At 46.3% G+C, this 18,784-nt stretch overlaps 2 protein-coding genes across 3 annotated transcripts in view; one reads left to right on the top strand and one right to left on the bottom strand.

Annotated features, from left to right (window-relative positions):
* Positions 1 to 6,236, top strand: part of ADAM12 (ADAM metallopeptidase domain 12) — a 347,908-nt gene extending 341,672 nt beyond the window's left edge. For both annotated transcript variants that reach the window (XM_077762961.1, XM_077762960.1), the window contains exon 23: positions 1,342 to 6,236. In XM_077762961.1, coding sequence (XP_077619087.1) covers positions 1,342 to 1,402 — 61 coding nt within the window. In that variant the 3' untranslated portion in view covers positions 1,403 to 6,236. The remainder of the gene's footprint in view (positions 1 to 1,341) is intronic.
* Positions 6,237 to 9,396: 3,160 nt separating this feature from the next.
* Positions 9,397 to 18,784, bottom strand: part of FANK1 (fibronectin type III and ankyrin repeat domains 1) — a 102,673-nt gene continuing 93,285 nt past the window's right edge. Inside the window, exons 6-11 of the mRNA XM_077762968.1 lie at positions 18,499 to 18,564; positions 13,275 to 13,440; positions 10,499 to 10,642; positions 9,905 to 9,982; positions 9,742 to 9,786; positions 9,397 to 9,639 (exon numbers count right to left, since the gene is read on the bottom strand). Coding sequence (XP_077619094.1) covers positions 9,574 to 9,639; positions 9,742 to 9,786; positions 9,905 to 9,982; positions 10,499 to 10,642; positions 13,275 to 13,440; positions 18,499 to 18,564 — 565 coding nt within the window. The 3' untranslated portion in view covers positions 9,397 to 9,573. The remainder of the gene's footprint in view (positions 9,640 to 9,741; positions 9,787 to 9,904; positions 9,983 to 10,498; positions 10,643 to 13,274; positions 13,441 to 18,498; positions 18,565 to 18,784) is intronic.

The following is an 18,784-nucleotide window of genomic DNA, read 5'->3' as shown; positions in this document are numbered from 1 at the left end:
ATTTTACCATGATCTATGCTCTGGAGGTTACATGCAGCTATTTCTGGACGGTGGGAACGCCACAGAGGCTGGCTACCACGGAGCTCCTCCAAGCTCGTGGAAATAGACAAAGGCTACACATGAGCCACCCCACCCCCACCCCCTTTCCCCGCTGGGGGTAGGTTGGACCCACATCCAAAACACTCTTTGGATGCACACTGCCCGGCCTTGGCAGGAAGCTTGCTACATGAGCTCCAAAGAACCAAAGGTCGTGTGTTGGCCAGGTCCTGGGCTCGATAATTCAGTGTCTGGAAAGGGGAAGACACACGTTCGTGATGTCATTACAGCTTTGGGGAAAAATGTCTGGCCTCTGGGAGAGAGTGCTGCCCAATAAATCCCAGAGATAACTCCAGTCAGAGGGGCAGAGCAGTGGTTTAATTCCCGAGTGCAGAAATTCGGAAAGACTGCAGAACATCCTAGTTATTTCGCTGTGGTTTCTGTGCTCATCTCGAAGTTACTTCTTTTGCTGAAAAGGAAAAAGCACTGCTTTACACAGACACAAGGGGAGGGCCCTCTTTTGAAAGCTGGTCGTCACCCCTGCCAGTCACCGAGCCCCGTGCAAGCTGGTGTTGGTCTTGCAGGTGAAGAGCGTGTTGCACATTCGTGTCGGAGGGATCACAGGCGCACTGTGGGGGGGCAGCACGTGCCCTCTGTGCAGACACACGCAGGACAGGGATGACTTTTCATGTTGAAATACTGCGACTGTGGCTGTATGGAGTTAAATGAAATTCGTTATGAGAATTTGTTTTATCTACTTGTTTTATTTAGAGAGAGAGACAGCATGAGCAGGGGAGGAGCAGAGTGTGGGAGGAAGAGAGAGAGAGAATCCCAAGTCGGCTCCGAGCTGTCAGCACAGAGCCTAAGGCGGAGCTCGAACTCCCAAAGCCCTGAGACCGTGACCCAAGCTGAAACCAAGAAAGGGACGCTTAACCGACTGACCACCCAGGCGCCCCCTTGTTTCATCTACTTTTTACTTTTTCCATGTGGCTGCTAGAAAGTTTTCCATGACCTACGTGGCTCCTATTTTTCTTGAACGTGCACTGTTCTAGAATCCACTTGCAGAGAGGAGGGAGGGCTGCGGTGAGGGCTCCCCTGGTGGCATTAATCACCAGTGAGCCCGCAGCCCTGAGCAAGGCCCTGGATGGAACCTGCAGCCCTTCTTTTGGGGGGGAGGGGGGAGGGGGTTCCTGATCCCGCAGGCTCAGCAAAGGCCAGGAAAGACGCCCAACTGCAGGCATCTGGACCCGCAGAAGCCATTTCAGGGCCCCACCTACTATTCTGTTTCCTTTTCTCTTGCTGCAGACCGGCCCCAAAACACCCAGAGCAAGTGCCCAGACCCACCCACCCTGCCTATACGAAGTGAGAAGCAAATCGACATCTTTTTTTCAACAGTGAAGACAGAAGTTTGCACTATCTTTCAACTCCAGTGGGGAGGTTTCTTTTTTTTTGTATCAACTTTTAGAAACTTTTTTAAATGTTTAAAACACCATTATTTTAAGAACTTGAGCTACTGCCGTCGGTGCTGTGCTGTGCTATGGTGCTCTGTATACTTTTGCTCAGGTACTTGTAAATTATTAATTTATGCCAAATGCTTGTTACAGTGCAGTGCGCTGTGGGAAGGATTTTTTTTTTTTTTTTTTTTTTACCATCACTGAGTTTTCCATGGAAGGAAGGCCTGTGTGCTTTCAATAGTTTAGTGAACTTGAAATATCATGCTTTATGGGATTCTGGACAGGAGGTTTACTTTCCAGTTGAGGCTTTCTTGAAGAAAGGCGCCCGCCAGGTAGAACGCTGAGTGATTTTTCTGGAGCCTCTGATCTCCAGCGAGAGCCAGGGGCTTCAAGTCCAGGATGGGTGTGGCTTTCAGCTTGGCCCAGCCCATCAGCGGCTACACCTTGAACTTCAAGGAGAGCAGGGAAGGATCTGGCTTCTGGCCCAGAAGCTTTGAAGAGAACCTGAGTTGCAGAAAGGAATTTTAAGGTGTGGCCGCACCAGGACAGACTGGAACACAGGAGGCCAGGCAGAAACTTGACCTTGAGCTCACCAGCCATGAGCACATTTGGAGAGCAGGCAAAGAGGGTTTACAGAAACGCTGCCCTTCGCACAGCGCTGGTCTCAGCTCCTTATCTAGAGGGGAAGGCTGGCGTTTCTAGCAGGTGGCCACTGGCCAGGCTCTGCAAACCTCTGTCTCCCCGTGCTGTTTGGAGGAAAGCAAATTACCACCCTGTCTTTTCAACCGTACGACAGTGATTCTATGTTCAGACGGATGGATGGGGCCTTTTAGGAGACCATAACTCTTTTCAGATGTGAACCAGTAACAAGATCTGGCGAATCAATTCTGTAGATAAAAATCTTTTATTGCAAGGTTCAAACTTATTAAAAATTAGGCAGACTCCGTATGCTTGCAAAAACTACAATGCAACGGAATGCCACGGGGCAGGCCACCTCTGCCCTCCGTCCATCCGGGACAAAGAATCATAAGTTAACTCGTAAGTTATTTGGGGGGCATTCTATTTTCCCAGCTTGGCCGCAGGAATCTGGAAAAGATATTTGTAGCACAGACATTTGCAACCTACCTGTTGATCACACAGAATGTGATGAGGAAATCCATTTCCTAATCCTAAATCTTCGTGACCTGCATTCTCGGGCAGCAACCCCTTTAGCCTCTTACTCTTCACATGTCCGACTGGGGAGCCATTGCTTCACAAAGAGATCTTGAAGCTGCCTGCATTCTAATGGCATGCACATTATAAAAATGCTCAGACAAGGTAAAATGCCATTGTGCCTCTGTCTTCCAGCAGAGTCGTAGGTGACTCGTTTTCACACTGGAAGGCAATGGACACAGCAGCTCTGTACTTCACTCCGACTGTTTTGTGACAAAGACTTCAGCTGGGGTCCTTTCAACGGTTTTTCCAGGCCTTGAAGCAGCGAGACCAAATACCCCCAGACTTGGTTTGCCTTCCAGAAAACAAGACTGCATTGAACTCTCCCTGTGTTCCCCACCGTATCTAGGCAACGTAGTAATCATGATCACGGATAAACTACATAAACCCGCGTCACAAACACACAAGAGGGAGCCCAGCTCTAATACATTCCAGCTCCCATGCCATACAATTATTAATTTCTGAAAAAGGTAAAGCCATGTTAGAAAATATTACTGCTGATGACCTGCGGAATTACTGTAACTCACACTGCATCGAGTAAGGGTATCAAGGCCAAAACATATGCCATTGAAAAGTTTACAGAATTTGGATGGTGCGTTATGTGGGTACTGTCTTTACAGATGCCCAGATCCTTAGATCTGTCCTTTTAGTGCCTCTTCCTATTGTGAGGAAGAGAGTATGAAGTTTTTTTTTTTTTTTCTTTTCCTTTCTTGTCCTTACCTGTAATTCCTATGCTTCCATTTCAGAGAACCAGGAATAGCTTGGTATTAAAAAGGGTTAATACTGTGATCTGATACCATGTCATCGACAGCCACTTAGGGGCTGTGATGACACGGTCATATCTCTGCAGTACTAATTGCTTTTACAGAGCCATACAAGCTATTTCTGGAGAAGAACACGTTGAAACTGAACATTCCCTTACAATATATGTTGTTATTATAGGAACAGTATTTCCAAGATGCAGACTTCTATTTAGCAAGAACTTCCATTTTAATAGAGCTTAGGAAAAGAACCAAGAGCCAGGTATTTTTGGGGTGGGGGGTGGGGGAGAGATGTACCTCCCCCATTTTTATATCCTTATAGATGGAAACAAAAATCAATACTTTATCTCCATGCCAGTCTATTTTTTTAGCGTTTTTAAAAAAGTTTTATAGACTTGAATAAGAGTTGATTGGAGTTTATATGGCTGTCACCGAGGAAATTCAAAGTGTCTAGACACAAAGTCGGCCCTGAGGGTGGTCACTTTTCTCCCCTGTCTCATTAGACTTGCTGTTAATATGACCCCACTAACTGGGAAATAGCGAGCTAATCTTCCAGGCATTCTGTTTAAGAGTTTATCTCCTGAGGTTTTTTTTTTTTTCTTTTTGCAAGTTTGTTTTTCTGACACATGGACTCAGATGGGTAGCAACCAAGAGAAACAATGCATAACATTTTCCATTGTCAAAATACGCATACAGAGGTGCTCCTTCCCAGTGTGAATTTTTCCGGCTTACACATGTGGATGACCTCACAGAAACCACAAGAGCAGCAAATTAAACTACATGAGAACGAATACTCCTGCCTAGTCTCCGAGGGGACATTTTTATGCCTTCTTAACTTTATTACGAACTCTCAGGCTTGAGCCCACAGGCCCTTATTCGCTGGCAAATCAATACAACACATCAGTGCGTCCCCTAAGCGAAAAGCAGCGAATGCCCTGATCGGTGTCAAACTGCTCCTAGGGGCTCGTGATCTCCCCTGGTGCTGAGCCAGCTGAGAGGGCCCCAGCCCCCTCCTCTGTTCATGTTTACTAAAGCATTCTGAGCCAAGGAGACCCTGACACCGAAAGGGTGAGACGCCTGGGCAGCTGGGCCACAGCCTTCTCCTGCGAGCTGACCCCTAGGGCAGTCTTTCCTCGTGAGGCTGATTTCATTTAAACCTCGTGCTGGGGAGCACTCCCTCTGCAGTGCTCTGGGAGCAGGGAGCCCAGGGCAGACTGGCTGGGGGGACCTTTCTTCACTAGCTGGGGTCCTACCGATAAAAAACCCCAAGGGACCCAGATAAATGTCATAGCGCCTCCCCCCGGAAGGCTCACGCTGCCAGGGCTGACCCCTCAGTGTGACTCTCGCTGCAGATGTCGTGCACTGTGGCTGGCGGGCGGGGGAGAGTGCAGGTGCCGCGGTTTTGTGCCCCCCTGCCCCCCACCACAGAGGCCGGCCCGAGGCTGCCCCATTGATTCCCCCACGACTCCGGCGCAGGCGCATAACCACATCCGGACACAAGGCAGAGGAGGCCAATGCCTCTATTTGCTTCTCATCACTTAGATGCAAGTCCCTTTGCCAGATGCCCCTTCAAGGTACCAGATCATTGTGTTCCTAGCTACTTTAGGTCACCCGAAGCGGGGGGCTGTGACAGTGTGCCGTGCCCCCGCGAGCCCAGCCTGCTCTGGCAGCATGCAGTGAGCCTACCAGCCACGCCCCAGCCTTGAATCCGGCAAGAGCCCCTCCTACAGGCAACATCACCCCGCAGAAAACCCGATTATCCCGGATGGCCCAGGTCCCTTGATCCCCTCTAGTTCCTCCTGACGTCTGTCCCTTTAAAACCTCTTTTGGAATCTCCAATCGCGATACAAGTAACATGAAGATTTGTAAGCCCTAGGCTAAGAACCAGTTCTGTGCAGTGAAGATGCTTCCAGAAGCCATCTCCTTCCACGTGGATGAAACCCCCCTTTACTCTCGGGACAGTGGTGGCAGCCGACCGTCCAGCCCTCAGAGCCTGTCTCGAGTGAGCAAAGACTAGGAGAACACACACTGCACGTAAAGCCACGGTCACGTTCGACCGCGGGCAGGGACAGCGGCCCACGGGCCACACCCTCAAAGGAATGCTCAGGGGGAACTGGCTCTTCCGGGCTGAATATTCTGGAGCCCACCCTGATCTTCCACGTCATCTGCAAAAAAAACATGTCTTCCATGCCCCCTCCCCCCTCCATCGTGAGTCTCCCGCCATAAAAGAATTTAGTCCTCAGTTGAAGCATAGCTTAAATCCAGACAAAGTAATAAACACCTTGTGATCTTCTTAGTTTTTCAAGGAGCTAGAAGGACAACTCTGTTCATGGCCTATCAGCAAGTACTTAAGTAGGGCAGTGATAGAAAAAAATATATATATCAAATTAGAAAGACAGAACACCCTCTACGAGCCCCAGCAGTAAGTGATGGCAGAGCGCATCGGTCTCGGACCTTCTCTCAGGCCAGACTGGGCGGCTGTGGGGAAGGCCCGTGGCACACCGTTATGTCCAACTCTAACTCTTGCCTATAGGCTGTTCAGCACAGTACAAAGTTACAGCTTCTAAACAAACCAGTCCGTTGACTTCATACTGCTTCATCCATTTATAATGCTACAGTTTGCTAACTTTTGTCACGTACCTTTTATGTTACAGTCTGTTACTTCTGTACACATTTCTCATATTGGGGTCTACAGGTGACAACCTGCTACTTCCGTAGAAAAAGTCCTTGTTAAGAATATTATATCCAATAAATGGTATACAGGTAACGTAAAGACGTGTCTCTTTCTTTACTGACAACGTTACAAAAATGGGGAAAGGGAAACCCTCGGGTGGAAAAACGTGTCTAGAGGCGCCTGCATGGCTTCAATGGTGGAGCATCCAGCTTCACGGCAGGCCCTGATCTCAAGGTTCATGAGTTCGAGCCCCGCATTGGGCTCACTGCTGTCCGTGTGAAGCCCATTCAGATCCTCTGTCTCTCTCTCTGTCTCTCCCCTTCCCCTGCTCATGCTCTCTCTCAAAAATTAAGTTTAAATGTTTTACAAATGTATCTATAACCTCACCTATTTATAGAGGAGCAAGGAAATTCTTGAACAGTACAGAAGACACTAAAGAGAATGGGCAGGGGGATGGGCAGTCAGGGACAGGTGCCAGTCTAAACGAACCAGTCAGGTAATGGCACAAGAAAGGTATCTTTAAATTTATTTTTTTTTAACTTTTTTAGTGTTTATTATTGAGAGACTGAGCGTGAGCATGGGAGAGGCAGAGACAGGGGGAGACAGAATCGGAAGCAGGCTCCAGGCTCTGAGCTGTCAGCGCACCTTTCACCTTTCACCCACATCAAAGCAAGTAGGCAAAAAATAAATACCTAGAAGACCTAAGTTAATGTCATCAAATTGATACATTCAAATTGGGATACTTCAAACACACAGAATATGCCCTCTTTCAAAGCGCCTCTGAAAAACTAGGTACACAGAACTATATATAAAACCATTATATATTACATATTACATTATATATATTAAATTATGTATTTATATAATTTTGTACATTCAGCCACAAAAATTCCAAATGGCGGAACATGAACCATGTGTTGTTTCTTTGGGAAAATTAAAACACAAGATAAATCACTAATCTCGTGAAGGACAAAAGAGAAGCAGCAAACACACAAAGCACCAGCAAGTCGAATCCAGCAGTCCACTGCATCCCAGTGAGATTATCTGACAAATAGAAGGATGGTTCAGTCCTTCAAAATCTAATCAGCCACGTCACCAAACTGATAGACTTTAGGGAAATACGCCATATTCGGGCTACCAGAGACGCTGAAAAAATGTTTGATAAAATTTACTATCTATTCCTGAATTTTTAAGACTCTGAATGAGGCTGGAAACCATAGGACTTGAGAGATACAAATGTCCTCTGTGGAAAATTAAACTCACAAGTGTATGGCAGGACCCTGGGAGCTGTCATTTTGGGCTAAGTTACACCAGGATAAGGCACCACTCATCAGTTTCGGCACCTTACACCCCAAAGGTGTGTGTATTGCTTATTATTATTGCTTACTCACGGGTCACGTCCACCTCTGGGTGAGCTCTGGCTCTTCCTCGGGGCCCTGGGCTGGTGGCATAGCCTCCATCTGAGTCACAGCTGGTCTCCTAGCAGAAGAGAGATGCAGGGATTCTTCAAACTTCTGCTCGGAGGGGCAGGAGCCATTTCCGGTAACATTTCATTGACCAGAGTCCCCCCCCATCATGTGACCAAGGCTTCTGTCAGGAGATGGGACGATGTTGCCAAGATTTTGTCAAGAAGAAGGGATGTGTACCCTTGCCATGGAGGGGGCTTGTGAACATGATCTATGACAGGCTGAGAAACGAAATTAAGACAAACGTCAACATTGATCCTGGGGTGGGGGCGGGGGTACGCAGGGCCCTGGAGAGTTGTGACTTTGCGCTCTGATTTTTGAGAGAGACTTAAAAAGTTAATCCCGGGGCGCCTGGGTGGCTCAGTAAACCTACTGAGGGGGATCATGGGGATCATGATCCCAGGGTCGTGGGATTGAGCCCCTCCTCAGGCCCTGCGCTGAGCATGGAGCCCGCGTGAGATTCTCCCTCTCCCTCTCTCTCTTCCCCCAGCTCACGATTTCTCTTAAAAGTAAATAAATAATATAAAAAGTTAACCTAGCAAATTTAAAGGAAGATGCTTTTGTACAAAAGGTAGAACACTAATGAAATATGTAAGGAGAGGGACGATCTATGACCCACAAATCCGATTCCTGAGGTGGATATTCTAGAAACTGTATGGAATAAAGCTGAGAGTTGCCAGCATCAATAAAATCACATTTTTTCCCTATGCCTGTCCCCCAAAGCTTTGGAGCTTTAATTATCTTTTCATCAGTGTTTTCTTACAGAGAAGATTCCACTCCCGTGCAGACCTTCGTAGCTGGCCTTCCCCCGGGGCTGAGCTAACCAGCTCGTCCCTGGAGACACAAGATGCGTGTGGTCCGCTAACCCACTCGGCTCGTGTTCTCGTGTGTCTGTCAAGTTCACGCTCTCACACATGTGTGCCTAAGCTCCCACCCGGCAGACCGAACTGTGGCTAATCTCCCAACTGCGTGATCGGCATCATCAAAAACCCTTCTGGGGGCACCAGGGTGGCTCAGTCGGTTAAACGTCCGACTTCAGCTCAGGTCACGATCTCTCGGTTTGTGGGTTTGAGCCCCGCATCGGGCTGTGTGCTGACCACTCAGAGCCTGGAGCCTGCTTCCAATTCTGTGTCTCCCTCTCTCTCTCTGCCCCCTCCTCTGCTCACACTGTGCCTCTCTCTCTCTCGATAATGAATAAACGTTAAAAAAAAATTAAAAAAATTAAAAAACCCTTCTGCTCTGCAGGCTGAATTTAATACACTTCTCTTCGGCAAAGCCGCCCATGGGGCAGCAGGCACGGCCTTTCACCATCAGGGCAGAAGCACGTGGAAAGGCCTTCTCAGGTCTGTTCTAGAGAAGACTGACTCTCCACCAGGCACCTCTAGGAGAGCAGAATCGGAGTCCTGAAATATGTATTTGGTGCTTTGATGTGAGGCCAACAGCCGGGGAGGAAACTTTCCACGTGGCCTCCTGGGCTTGGGGAGGAGTGTTCCTCCCCTGGGAGGGAGCCCCGGCCCGACGACACAGCCTGGAAGGCCCAGAGCCAGGAAGGGAGGTCATAATTGAAAACACGTGAGGGGAAGGGTTTCCTCCCACGAGGTCCCGGAGTGGCTCAGAGGACAGCCTGGGGTGGGGGTGAGGGTGGGGGTGCAGCAGCGGGAAGTGGGAGACCCGTGTATGTTTGCGCAGCTCCGGTACATAAATATTTTGCTTCGTGTCTGACTCCGAAAGGCCCAAGTGCAAGGAAACACCCCGTGCTGGAGGCGCCCAGTGAGGACAGCACAGGCACGAGCTTAGGTAAAAAGATGTATTTCCAAGTGGGAAACGGCTGTACATTACAAAAGTCACCGTGAATCTTCAACTAAATAAATAAGCACACGCATCGCCTCCAACACGCAGAACCTCCTCGCTGGCGCTGCGGTCACGGGGCCGGCGTTTCGCTGGGGCTTGCGACGAAGTGGGGTCCCTGCTCAGCAGACGGAGGACTTCTTCACCGCGCGCTTTTTGTTCCTTTCTTCCAGCAAGGAGACCACGTTCTAGGTAAACAAAAACAGGTGAAGGGAACCAGAGGGGCTGGGGTTCGTTTCTGTGAAAAGTACCGCAAAATTCGCCTTGAAAAGCATCAAGAACATTCCAACCTGTCTGTCAAAAACTCTGGCCATTTCTAGGACACCTTTGCCGAACTGAAAGTGAAAACAACAGAGGTTACCCATGTGTACATATATCTGTATGTACATATACGGATATACGTATATATTTCTCCTCCAGGGAGAGACTTTAGATAAAGATGGGGTTATTTACCTCGTTTCTTACACCTGCATCTGCCCCTTTGTCAAGAAGTAACTGGACTAACTCCTCGTGATTATTCAACACGGCCACCTAGGAAACAAGACAGCGGGTGTGAGAGTCCACCCTCCCCGCGGAGGATGCCGCCGGTGGTCAGGGTGGACCCCATGCAGGCGGGCGGGGAAATCAGCTGGCGGCTTTCTCAAGAAGGCAGAGCCAGCCTAGGCCACCATGGCTTTGCAGGAAAGCTGAGTGCAAGGAACATGGAAAGAGTCTGCCTCCCTCCGCACTAAGACGACATGAGAACTTCTAGACGGGAAGTTCCAGTACCGGAAATAGCACGTTCGTTGTTTTCACAGATATGTTAGGACACTGCAAAGGCCCTGGGGACTGGGGCCGGTAATCCTTAAAGAAAGAGGTGTAAAAAGACAACAAAAATATCATAGGGACATTGTCATGCCTCTATTAACAGGCCAGGGGGGAATACATACAGGCAGCCAAGACCCAGGGCTCACCTACGGTTGAATTCACAAGAATTGCCTAATTATAGAAGCAACTCTGACCTTCACGGCACACACGAAGGCAGGCTCTTTCTGAAGAGTGGCGTACCATTAGAGGCGTCTTTCCATCTTTATCCTTCATGTTCACATCTGCTCCCGCTTCGATCAGCAGCGAGGCTACCCTCTGGTTTCCTGAGACTGCAGACACCCTCATGAGCGGGGTCCATCCTGAGCCCGTGTCCGCAACGTCTACCTTCATGACAGAGGAAGAGCTGCTCTTAGTCCAGTCTCTTTTCCCTAAACGTAGTCATCAGAAACTTACAAAGGAACCTCGACTTGCCCAAATCCCCCTGGTGAGGACGGAGACCTGGGGAGGATCGAGGGGACCGTGCTCACAGAACTCACACCCACATGCAGCGAGATGCCGTGTTCAGGCAACTGTACAGGGTGTGGAGAGGCCCCGGGACACCCCACTGGCATCGTCATCTACATTTTGTTCAAATGGTTGAAAAATGGGGCACCTGGGTGGCTCAGTCAGTTAAGCGTCAGACTTTGGCTCAGGCCATGACCCTGTGAGTTTGAGTCTCACATGGGGCTATGTGCAGATAGCTCAGAGCCTGGAGCCTGCTTCGGATTCTGTGGTTCCTTCTCTCTCTGAACCACCACCCCTTCCACCCCTGCTCTCATTCAGTCTCTCTCTCAAAAATAAACATTAAAGGGGCACTTGGGTGGCTCAGTCGATTAAGCGTCCAGCTTCAGCTCAGGTCATGATCTCGCAGTCTGTGGGTTCGAGCCCCATGTCAGGCTCTGTGCTGACAGCCCGAGCCTGCTTCGAATTCTGTGTCTCCCTCTCTCTCTGCCCCTCCCCCCTTCTCTCTCAAAACTAAACATTAAAAAAAGTTTTTAAACATTAAATATATATATATATCTGTGTGTGCACATGTCTGTGTTACAGAAGAATGACACAAAGATGTTAGGAAAACACTAGAATGCAATAACAGACCCGGAACCGCCAGCAAGTCCTTGGAACACTACAGGTTATTTATATGTATGAGATTATCCACCGCAACATCATTAGGATTTGCAGCTCCTTCTCATGCAAATAACAAATAACCTTTGAGCAACAGACTCCATTATGTTTAAATAATAAAATAATCGCCTTGTTTTACACTGTGCTTTATATGCTCTTCCGTATTTCTCTCTTGGTCTGAGGGTTAACTAGGGGTAGGTGTTTTGATTGCTGGTTTACAAATGATTTAACCAAATCTCAGAGAAGTCAAACGCCTTTCCAGAGGTCACACGGCTCATTAAATGCAGAGATGGTTCCCCACACAAGTCAGTCACTGTCAGTATAAAATCATTATATTCGAGAAGGGTGGCCCCAATGTCCTGCTTTGGCGCCCAGATCCTTCCTATAGTCAGTCACCCAAACATTGGGTGACCCCTCTGCCAAAAACATGGAGGCCCTTGTGTTGACATCATCCACCCGCCACCAGCCAGCCACGCAGAATCTTCGTGGACATGTTCCTGTAACTCCGGCGCTACAGAAAGAGAATTTACCCACGAATGAGTGTGTTGGTATCTGAAGCCCAGAAAGTCTAAGTTTCCAAAACTATAGTATTGAAATGTTCATGGCAGAGACATTCCCTTCTTTCGCCAAAGGGCAACTTCCATTTTTAACTACAGACTTTTACTGGGACCAAAGTATGAGCGGAGTTCATCACAAACTAAGTGAGGAAACTGAGGCTCTCGCTACCACCCAAGGCAGGTGGGACCCGGCCCTACCACCAAGGTCCCAGGGCTAATCCTTCCGGCCTCTTGTGCAGGTTTCTAGAACAAAGAAACCAAGAAATGTAATACAAAGGAATTATCTTAACGAGTGAGGTTTTTCCTTCAATGGGCCCCTTGCTCAGGCCTCTGAAAGCATCAGTAGGAGCCAGTGACAGCCCACAATTGGGCCTTGACTTCCCTCAAATGCACTTGAGAGACGAGCTAGAACAAATCTGCCAACATCTTCCAGGAGACGTGACTTTTCCCAGTTTGGGTTTATTTTCCAGGTCAGTGGTTTGATTTCTCAGTGCTCTCCACCGTCTGGCCATCTCAGTGAGGACAGCAGTCTGTTTGCCATGATTCCTTACTTCCAGGCCTTGAAATTTTTATTTAACTTCTTTCGAGTCTGGCACTAAAGTTCTCAAAGTTATCAGCAATTACCATGATTGAGCTAATCCTTTCTACTGATCTTCAAACAGCTACAGAAGTGCAAACAATGTGGATTCTATTTGTTAAATCAAATTTGTACTTTCTGATAACGTGAAAGTACCAGAAGGAAACCCACACGCCCTCTTCAAGGTAAAAGCGCCAGGAGCTGAAACGCTGTGTGTGTGACATGGTCCGTTTGCTCCTTGGAGGGGTTCTATAAGGACGAATCTTTAAAGCAATGCAAGAATAAAAATAGTCTAATTCTAAGGGCAATAAGGATCCCTGTGGCTGTGAGAGTTCTTGACATCTTGTGTCTACAGCACCTAAGAGAGTCCCCAGTACGTGGCAGGTGCTCAGTAAAGCTTTGCTGACAGGGTGAATGAATGAACAAAGGAACAAAGTAGAAGCATCATCAGGTCCAGCTCAGGATTCAGCAGTTTTGTTTGTTTTTCCTACACAAGACAAACCTCCGTGACAGTCTGAAGCCCCACTCTCCTATCAAGTCTATAATGATCTCTTTTCCGGAAACTTCTGGAACTTTCTTACTGAGAATTCAGAGAGCTTTCTGCAGCATTTCTAAGTTGAACTCATCATAGGCATCCACACAAGGCTCTGCTTCTCCTAAACCCCGCGGAACAGCATTGCAAGGTTTCAGGGACACAGGGGTAGTTGACAAGAACCCGTACCTCACAGCCGTCTTTTATCATCCACTCGATGACGTTGCAGTGGCCTCCATCCGCAGCCCAATGCAGAGCCGTACAGCCTCCTAGGTCTCTGGTCTCCCAAGAAGCGCCGTGTCTTCGGAGATATTTCACCACATCAAGGTGCCCCGCATAGCACGCGAGCATCAGGCTGTAACATATGGAAGAAGCAGCATTAGCTCTAAGTGCAGTTGCCAGACTTGGGTCCACATTTCACCCTCCGTGGCTTAAAGCAAGAAATCCCAGAGTGAGTGAAAAAGCCATGAAGGGGATTCATATGAAATGTTGTGTCCATCAACTGATGAATGGGTAAACAAAGTGTGGCATATCTGTACAATGGAATATTGTCTGTCCGTGAAAAGGAAAATAGTGATGTATGAGCCACAATACAAATAAGCCTTAGGACATTCCACTAAAGAAGTTGGACACAAAAGGTGTATTTTATGATTCCGTTTATGTGAAATGCCCAGAACAGGCAAATCCATAGGGATAGAACCGGTACATTAGCTGTTTCCAGGAGCTAGGGGAGAAGAAATGCGGACGGACTGCCAATGAGTAAAGGGCTTCTTTTTGGGCTGATTAACAATGTTCTGGAATCAGACAGTAGTGGTGGTTGTACAGCTTTGCTAATACATTCTTTAAGTACCAATATTAAAGAAGTGTGTGAATTATATTGCAGTTTAAAAAATAACTCAGTAAGACATTGCCTTTAAAAACATCTACAAATCCATGAAGATATTCAAAAAAGATAGAGGGGAGAAAATACTCATTTGACGTTATTACTGATGACTATTTGACCAATTCCCTACTCTAAACATTGGGATTTAAAGAAAATAATTAAGTATTTACTCTGCCTTTATAGAATAAAATGTAGTCTATCTGTAGTTGATGAGGGAAGGCCCTTTTTCATAGCAGCCTACCAGCTAATCAATATGGAAGGAATTATGGAATTAGAAAATCACGTTTTTGCAACTCCCAATCAAATAATTGATTCAGGCAAGGACCGTAAGTGGGTGCAAAAATTATTGGGTAGAAGGTGAAGGGAAAACAGGACACTCACACCATACTAAATGATTGCCCCATAGACTATTAGCTAGTTTCAGTGGGAAAGTACATCTTTACAAAGAAGAGATTTAGCTGTTGCACTCTAACCAAACGATCAAACCTAGAATCACCAACTGTGGGCCAACATGCATTCCTGATGGATACTCACAACACTAGCTCTGAAAGTTAACCTGCATCTCATCCAGCCTTTAAACCGAATTTTAACTTTATTGGCAATAAAGGGACAAATGAACAAGTTAAACCCTCTCCCCACAAGTAGGAGACAACTAGGCAACTCAAGAACATAGAGCATTCTATAGGATAATTGGTCTGGTCTCCTCAAAAAGTCACTGCTAGGAGAAAAAAAAAATTAAACCAAAAAAATGGATGGAGGGCCAGTCTAGAATAAAAGAGGCTAAGCAGATACAACAACTGGATGCAATGTATGAATCTGAGTTGAATCATGGTCTTTCCCCACAGCCCCCTCCCCAATAAAGCCACAAGGACCTTTTGGAGGGCAAGTGGGGAGACCTGAATGAGTGATGGGAGCATCAGTAACATCAAGGAATTAGGTGTGATGACGACATGGTGGTTATGCACATCGATGTCCCGGAGCAGAAGGTGATGGTGCCTACCAGCCTCGCCATAGTTAAATGGGATAAAAAGCCAATAAAAAAATGTAGACAGAGAAGCAAATATGGCAAAGTTTCAACAACTGCCAAACCTAAGTGGTGAGTATTTATCATACTGTTCTTGTAATTTCTCTAAACGTTTGAACTTTTCAAAATAAAGAGTTGAGTGGGGGCGAGGAGGAAGGTCTTCCCAACTGGGAAATTCTACAAAGTCTCTTAGTGATTAAGAGAATGTCCAGCTCTGAGACCCAAGCCCAGGCTGGGCTGGAATGGAACCAGAGGCCCATGCTTCTGTATCCTTATGCAGGCTTTCACTTCCTGAAGACTCCTGGAAGAGAGCAAGCGGGTCCTTGACCTGTCCAAGGTGTGAGGTGCTTGCTGCCCGCGCAGAGTGCCAAGTGCTTGATGCAGATGTTTAAGGCTCCCTTCCAGAGAGACTGCATCAATTTACACTTTTATCAATTGCATCCAAGTAAAATGAGTCCCTTTTATTCACCTATACCAGCACTACTATCATTTTTTTTTTAATGTTTTATTTTTTGAGAGACAGAGAGAGAGGGAAAGTGCACACACCCATCAACAGGGGAGGGGCAGAGAGAGAGAGGGGGACAGAGGATCCAAAGCAGGCTCTGCACTAACAGGCCAACAGCAGTGAGCCCACTGTGGGGCTTGAACCCATGAACCACCGCGGGGGGGTGGGGCAGAGAGGAGACACAGAATCCAAAGCAGGATCCAGGCTCTGAGCTGTGAGCACAGAGCTCGACACGGAGCTTGAACCCACAAACTGTGAGATCACGACCTGAGCCGAAGTCGGACGCTTAACCAACCAAGCCACCCGGGCACCCCTTTACATTTAATTCTTAATTCATCTGGAATTTATTTTGGTGCATGGCTATATAAGGCCAGAATTTAACTTTTCTTCAAATAGCCTTTCTTCCTAACATGTTCCTCATTAGTCTGTGCTGCTCCCATCATCATAACTTCTTATGTCCATGGGGACCTATTTCTACTTCACTCTATAGATCTTTATTTCTAATGATTTATGCCAGTATCATACTACGTTAATTACTATAACTCTATAAGGCATTTTAATAACTATCAAAAGTCTTTCCACACTTCTCTTCAGCAAAGTTAATGGCTGTTGTCACCCATTTGTTCTTCCAAGTGAATTACAAAATCATTTTGATGGGCTCCCAAGAATAATTCCTTTTAAGAGTATACTGGATCCATATATTGATCTGGGAAAAACTGAAAAGTTTACAGTATTCAACTTGCCATTCTAGCATAAGGACTAGGTCCCTATTCTCTAAACCTTTAGCTCCCTCAGTAATTTTTATAATCTTTTAATACAAATTTCTCACTTTCCTTCGATATTTTTTATTCTATTTTGCTTCCCTCATTATGTTTATTAACTTGTTATTGTCTTATAGGTCTTAACTATTAATTAAGACAATTTTTCCTTTTTTTTGTATATTACTGAACCTTCTTATTAAGTCCAAGTGTTGGAAAGTTGATTCTCTTGGGTACTGCAAGAAAGGTGCAGGATTCTTATTCCATTTCATATCTCACCGGGCTGATCAGTGTTCCGAAATACCGATCATGAAATAGTAACATGTAACTTGTAGTTACCAGATGCCAGCCACCATTTTATGCATTTTTGTATATTAACTTGTTAAGGGTTCACAATTCTCTAAGTACCTCCGTTATCCCTATCTTGTAGATGGGGAAATTGAGGTACAAAGAGATTAAGTAACCTGTTCAAAGTCATACACCCTGACCATAGAGGATTTGGATTGACATCAAGTTGTCTGGCTCTCACCCACTCTCGTGGGCTTCACTACTAATTTTTTAAAAATGTTTATTTATTTTTTAGATAGAGAGAGAGAGCAAGAGCACAAACGGGCGGAGGGGCAGGGAGAGGGAGACACAGAATCTGAAGCAGGATCCAGGCTCCGAGCCGTCAGGATAGAGCCCAATGTGGTTGGTTTTGGTGATGTAAATTTTCTCAAAGAAAGTACCACTGAAAAGATAATTTCAATGAAATTTTCAAATCTACTACCATAGACACAAGTGCACCATTTTCTTTTTCACATTGAGATTTCCTCTATTGCCACTATTATGTACCCTTCCAAAATTCTATTTATTCTTCTTCAATTTCCAGAAGATATTCTCTATAACTACGGCTCCATACCATTTCAAAATTCTGATTTTTCTTAGATTTATAATAAATTGGTCCATTTTATTGCATAAGTTTTTTTTAAGCAGCAGCTTACATTTTTTGCTCGTATATTATTCAACAATCTATTTTCTATTTTTATTTTTTAAAGAGAAAGTGCGAGCTGGGGAGGGGCAGAGAAAGAGAGAGAAAGAGAATCTTAGGCAGGCTCTACACTCAGCACAGACCCCGATACAGGGCTCAATCTCACGACCCTGGGATCAAGAACTGAGTCAAAACCAAGAGTTGAACACTCAACTGACTGAGACACCCAGGTGCCCCCAAAATCCTTCAGTCTTCTAGTCAACTTCTACTTTTCCTTCCTCTTTCCGACCTCTCAAGGTCTTTATCTTTTTAAGTTGGTATTATTCTTTTTCAAATTTCTTGAGTTGATGGCTTAATTCCAGATTAATCCAAGAGCTATTCAGAAAACTACTTTTTAAATTTTTAAGGGATTTTTTAAAGCGTTTAAAATCTATTACTGTGTGTGTTCAGAGAGTGTAGTGAGTAGGCTTTCTGAGCTCAGGAATTGATGTTTTTCCCTTGTGGCCCAGCGAAGGCAAGCAGTGTTTTGCAGCCACCCTCAGACATTAGTCTGCAGGGCACACACCTTTGAGCCGCATGCCTGATGTGACTCTAAGCTCCCGGAGCAAAGCCCTTGCATTTTCAGTGCTGTTCTACCCGAGCACGGAGCACAGAGCCTGGCAGGCGGTAGCCATTCAACAAATACTGGTTGCTTAGAATTAATCAGTTAATTAAACCTAATTGCTAGAACAGTGATTATTTTTAAGTCTTTGTAGAAGATTCTTTCATCCCACTAAATATAGGTTTCCAAGTAGCAGCCTCTTTCCGTAAACTGCTCCCGCACTGCACTCAGCACTTTTACCGCACCAGGTTCTCGGGGTTGTATGTTTGATGGTGGCTGCTGTGTGCTTTGCTGGGAACAACTAAGAGTCTCAGCTAAGAGAGTAAGATGGAGTGTAATGAGAGCCCTGAAGGGGGTGCAAAGTGTCACAGCCCCTTAGAGCCCACTGCCCGGCACACAGCTGGTGAGAGCTATCATAGCTATCAGTTACTAGCCCTTAGCGTGTGCTGGGCACTGAGCTAGGGAAGGTACGTGCATTATAACTTGCAGCCCATAGACACCCTGCTGAATGAAGTAATGACCGTACAAATGAATAAGCCAACTTTTGTCATTGACATCTTTCACTTGGAATACAGTCCCGTCAATAGAATATTTGGGTTAGATCAAAAACCCTCTGGGCACAAGCCTAGTCACGCACATAAGGAGACAGTTCAGGGCACGTTAACCACCTACCTGTCTTTGCCACTCCCGTTCTTCAGGTTCACATCTGTGCCATTAGAAAGGAGGATTTTCACAAGCCTGAAGGAGACAAATTTGAATGTAACTAGACACGTAGTTTTGATGGGTAGAAACCCACAATAATGAACTAACGATAAGCAGCCCTACATTTAAGATCCATCTCCATACTTTCTTCTCTACCTGCCAAGCCCAGCTGGCTTCAAAAACAGGAAGTTATTAAACCAGAAAACTACCTCTTCAACACCAAAAAAATGGGGGGGGGGGGCAGGGGCTGGGGATT

This window comes from Crocuta crocuta, unplaced genomic scaffold (assembly GCF_008692635.1).
Source record: "Crocuta crocuta isolate KB4526 unplaced genomic scaffold, BGI_CrCroc_1.0 scaffold466, whole genome shotgun sequence".
Lineage (NCBI taxonomy): Eukaryota > Metazoa > Chordata > Mammalia > Carnivora > Hyaenidae > Crocuta > Crocuta crocuta.
Note: the sequence above shows the minus strand (reverse complement) of the source record. Positions and strands in the feature narration are given on the sequence as shown.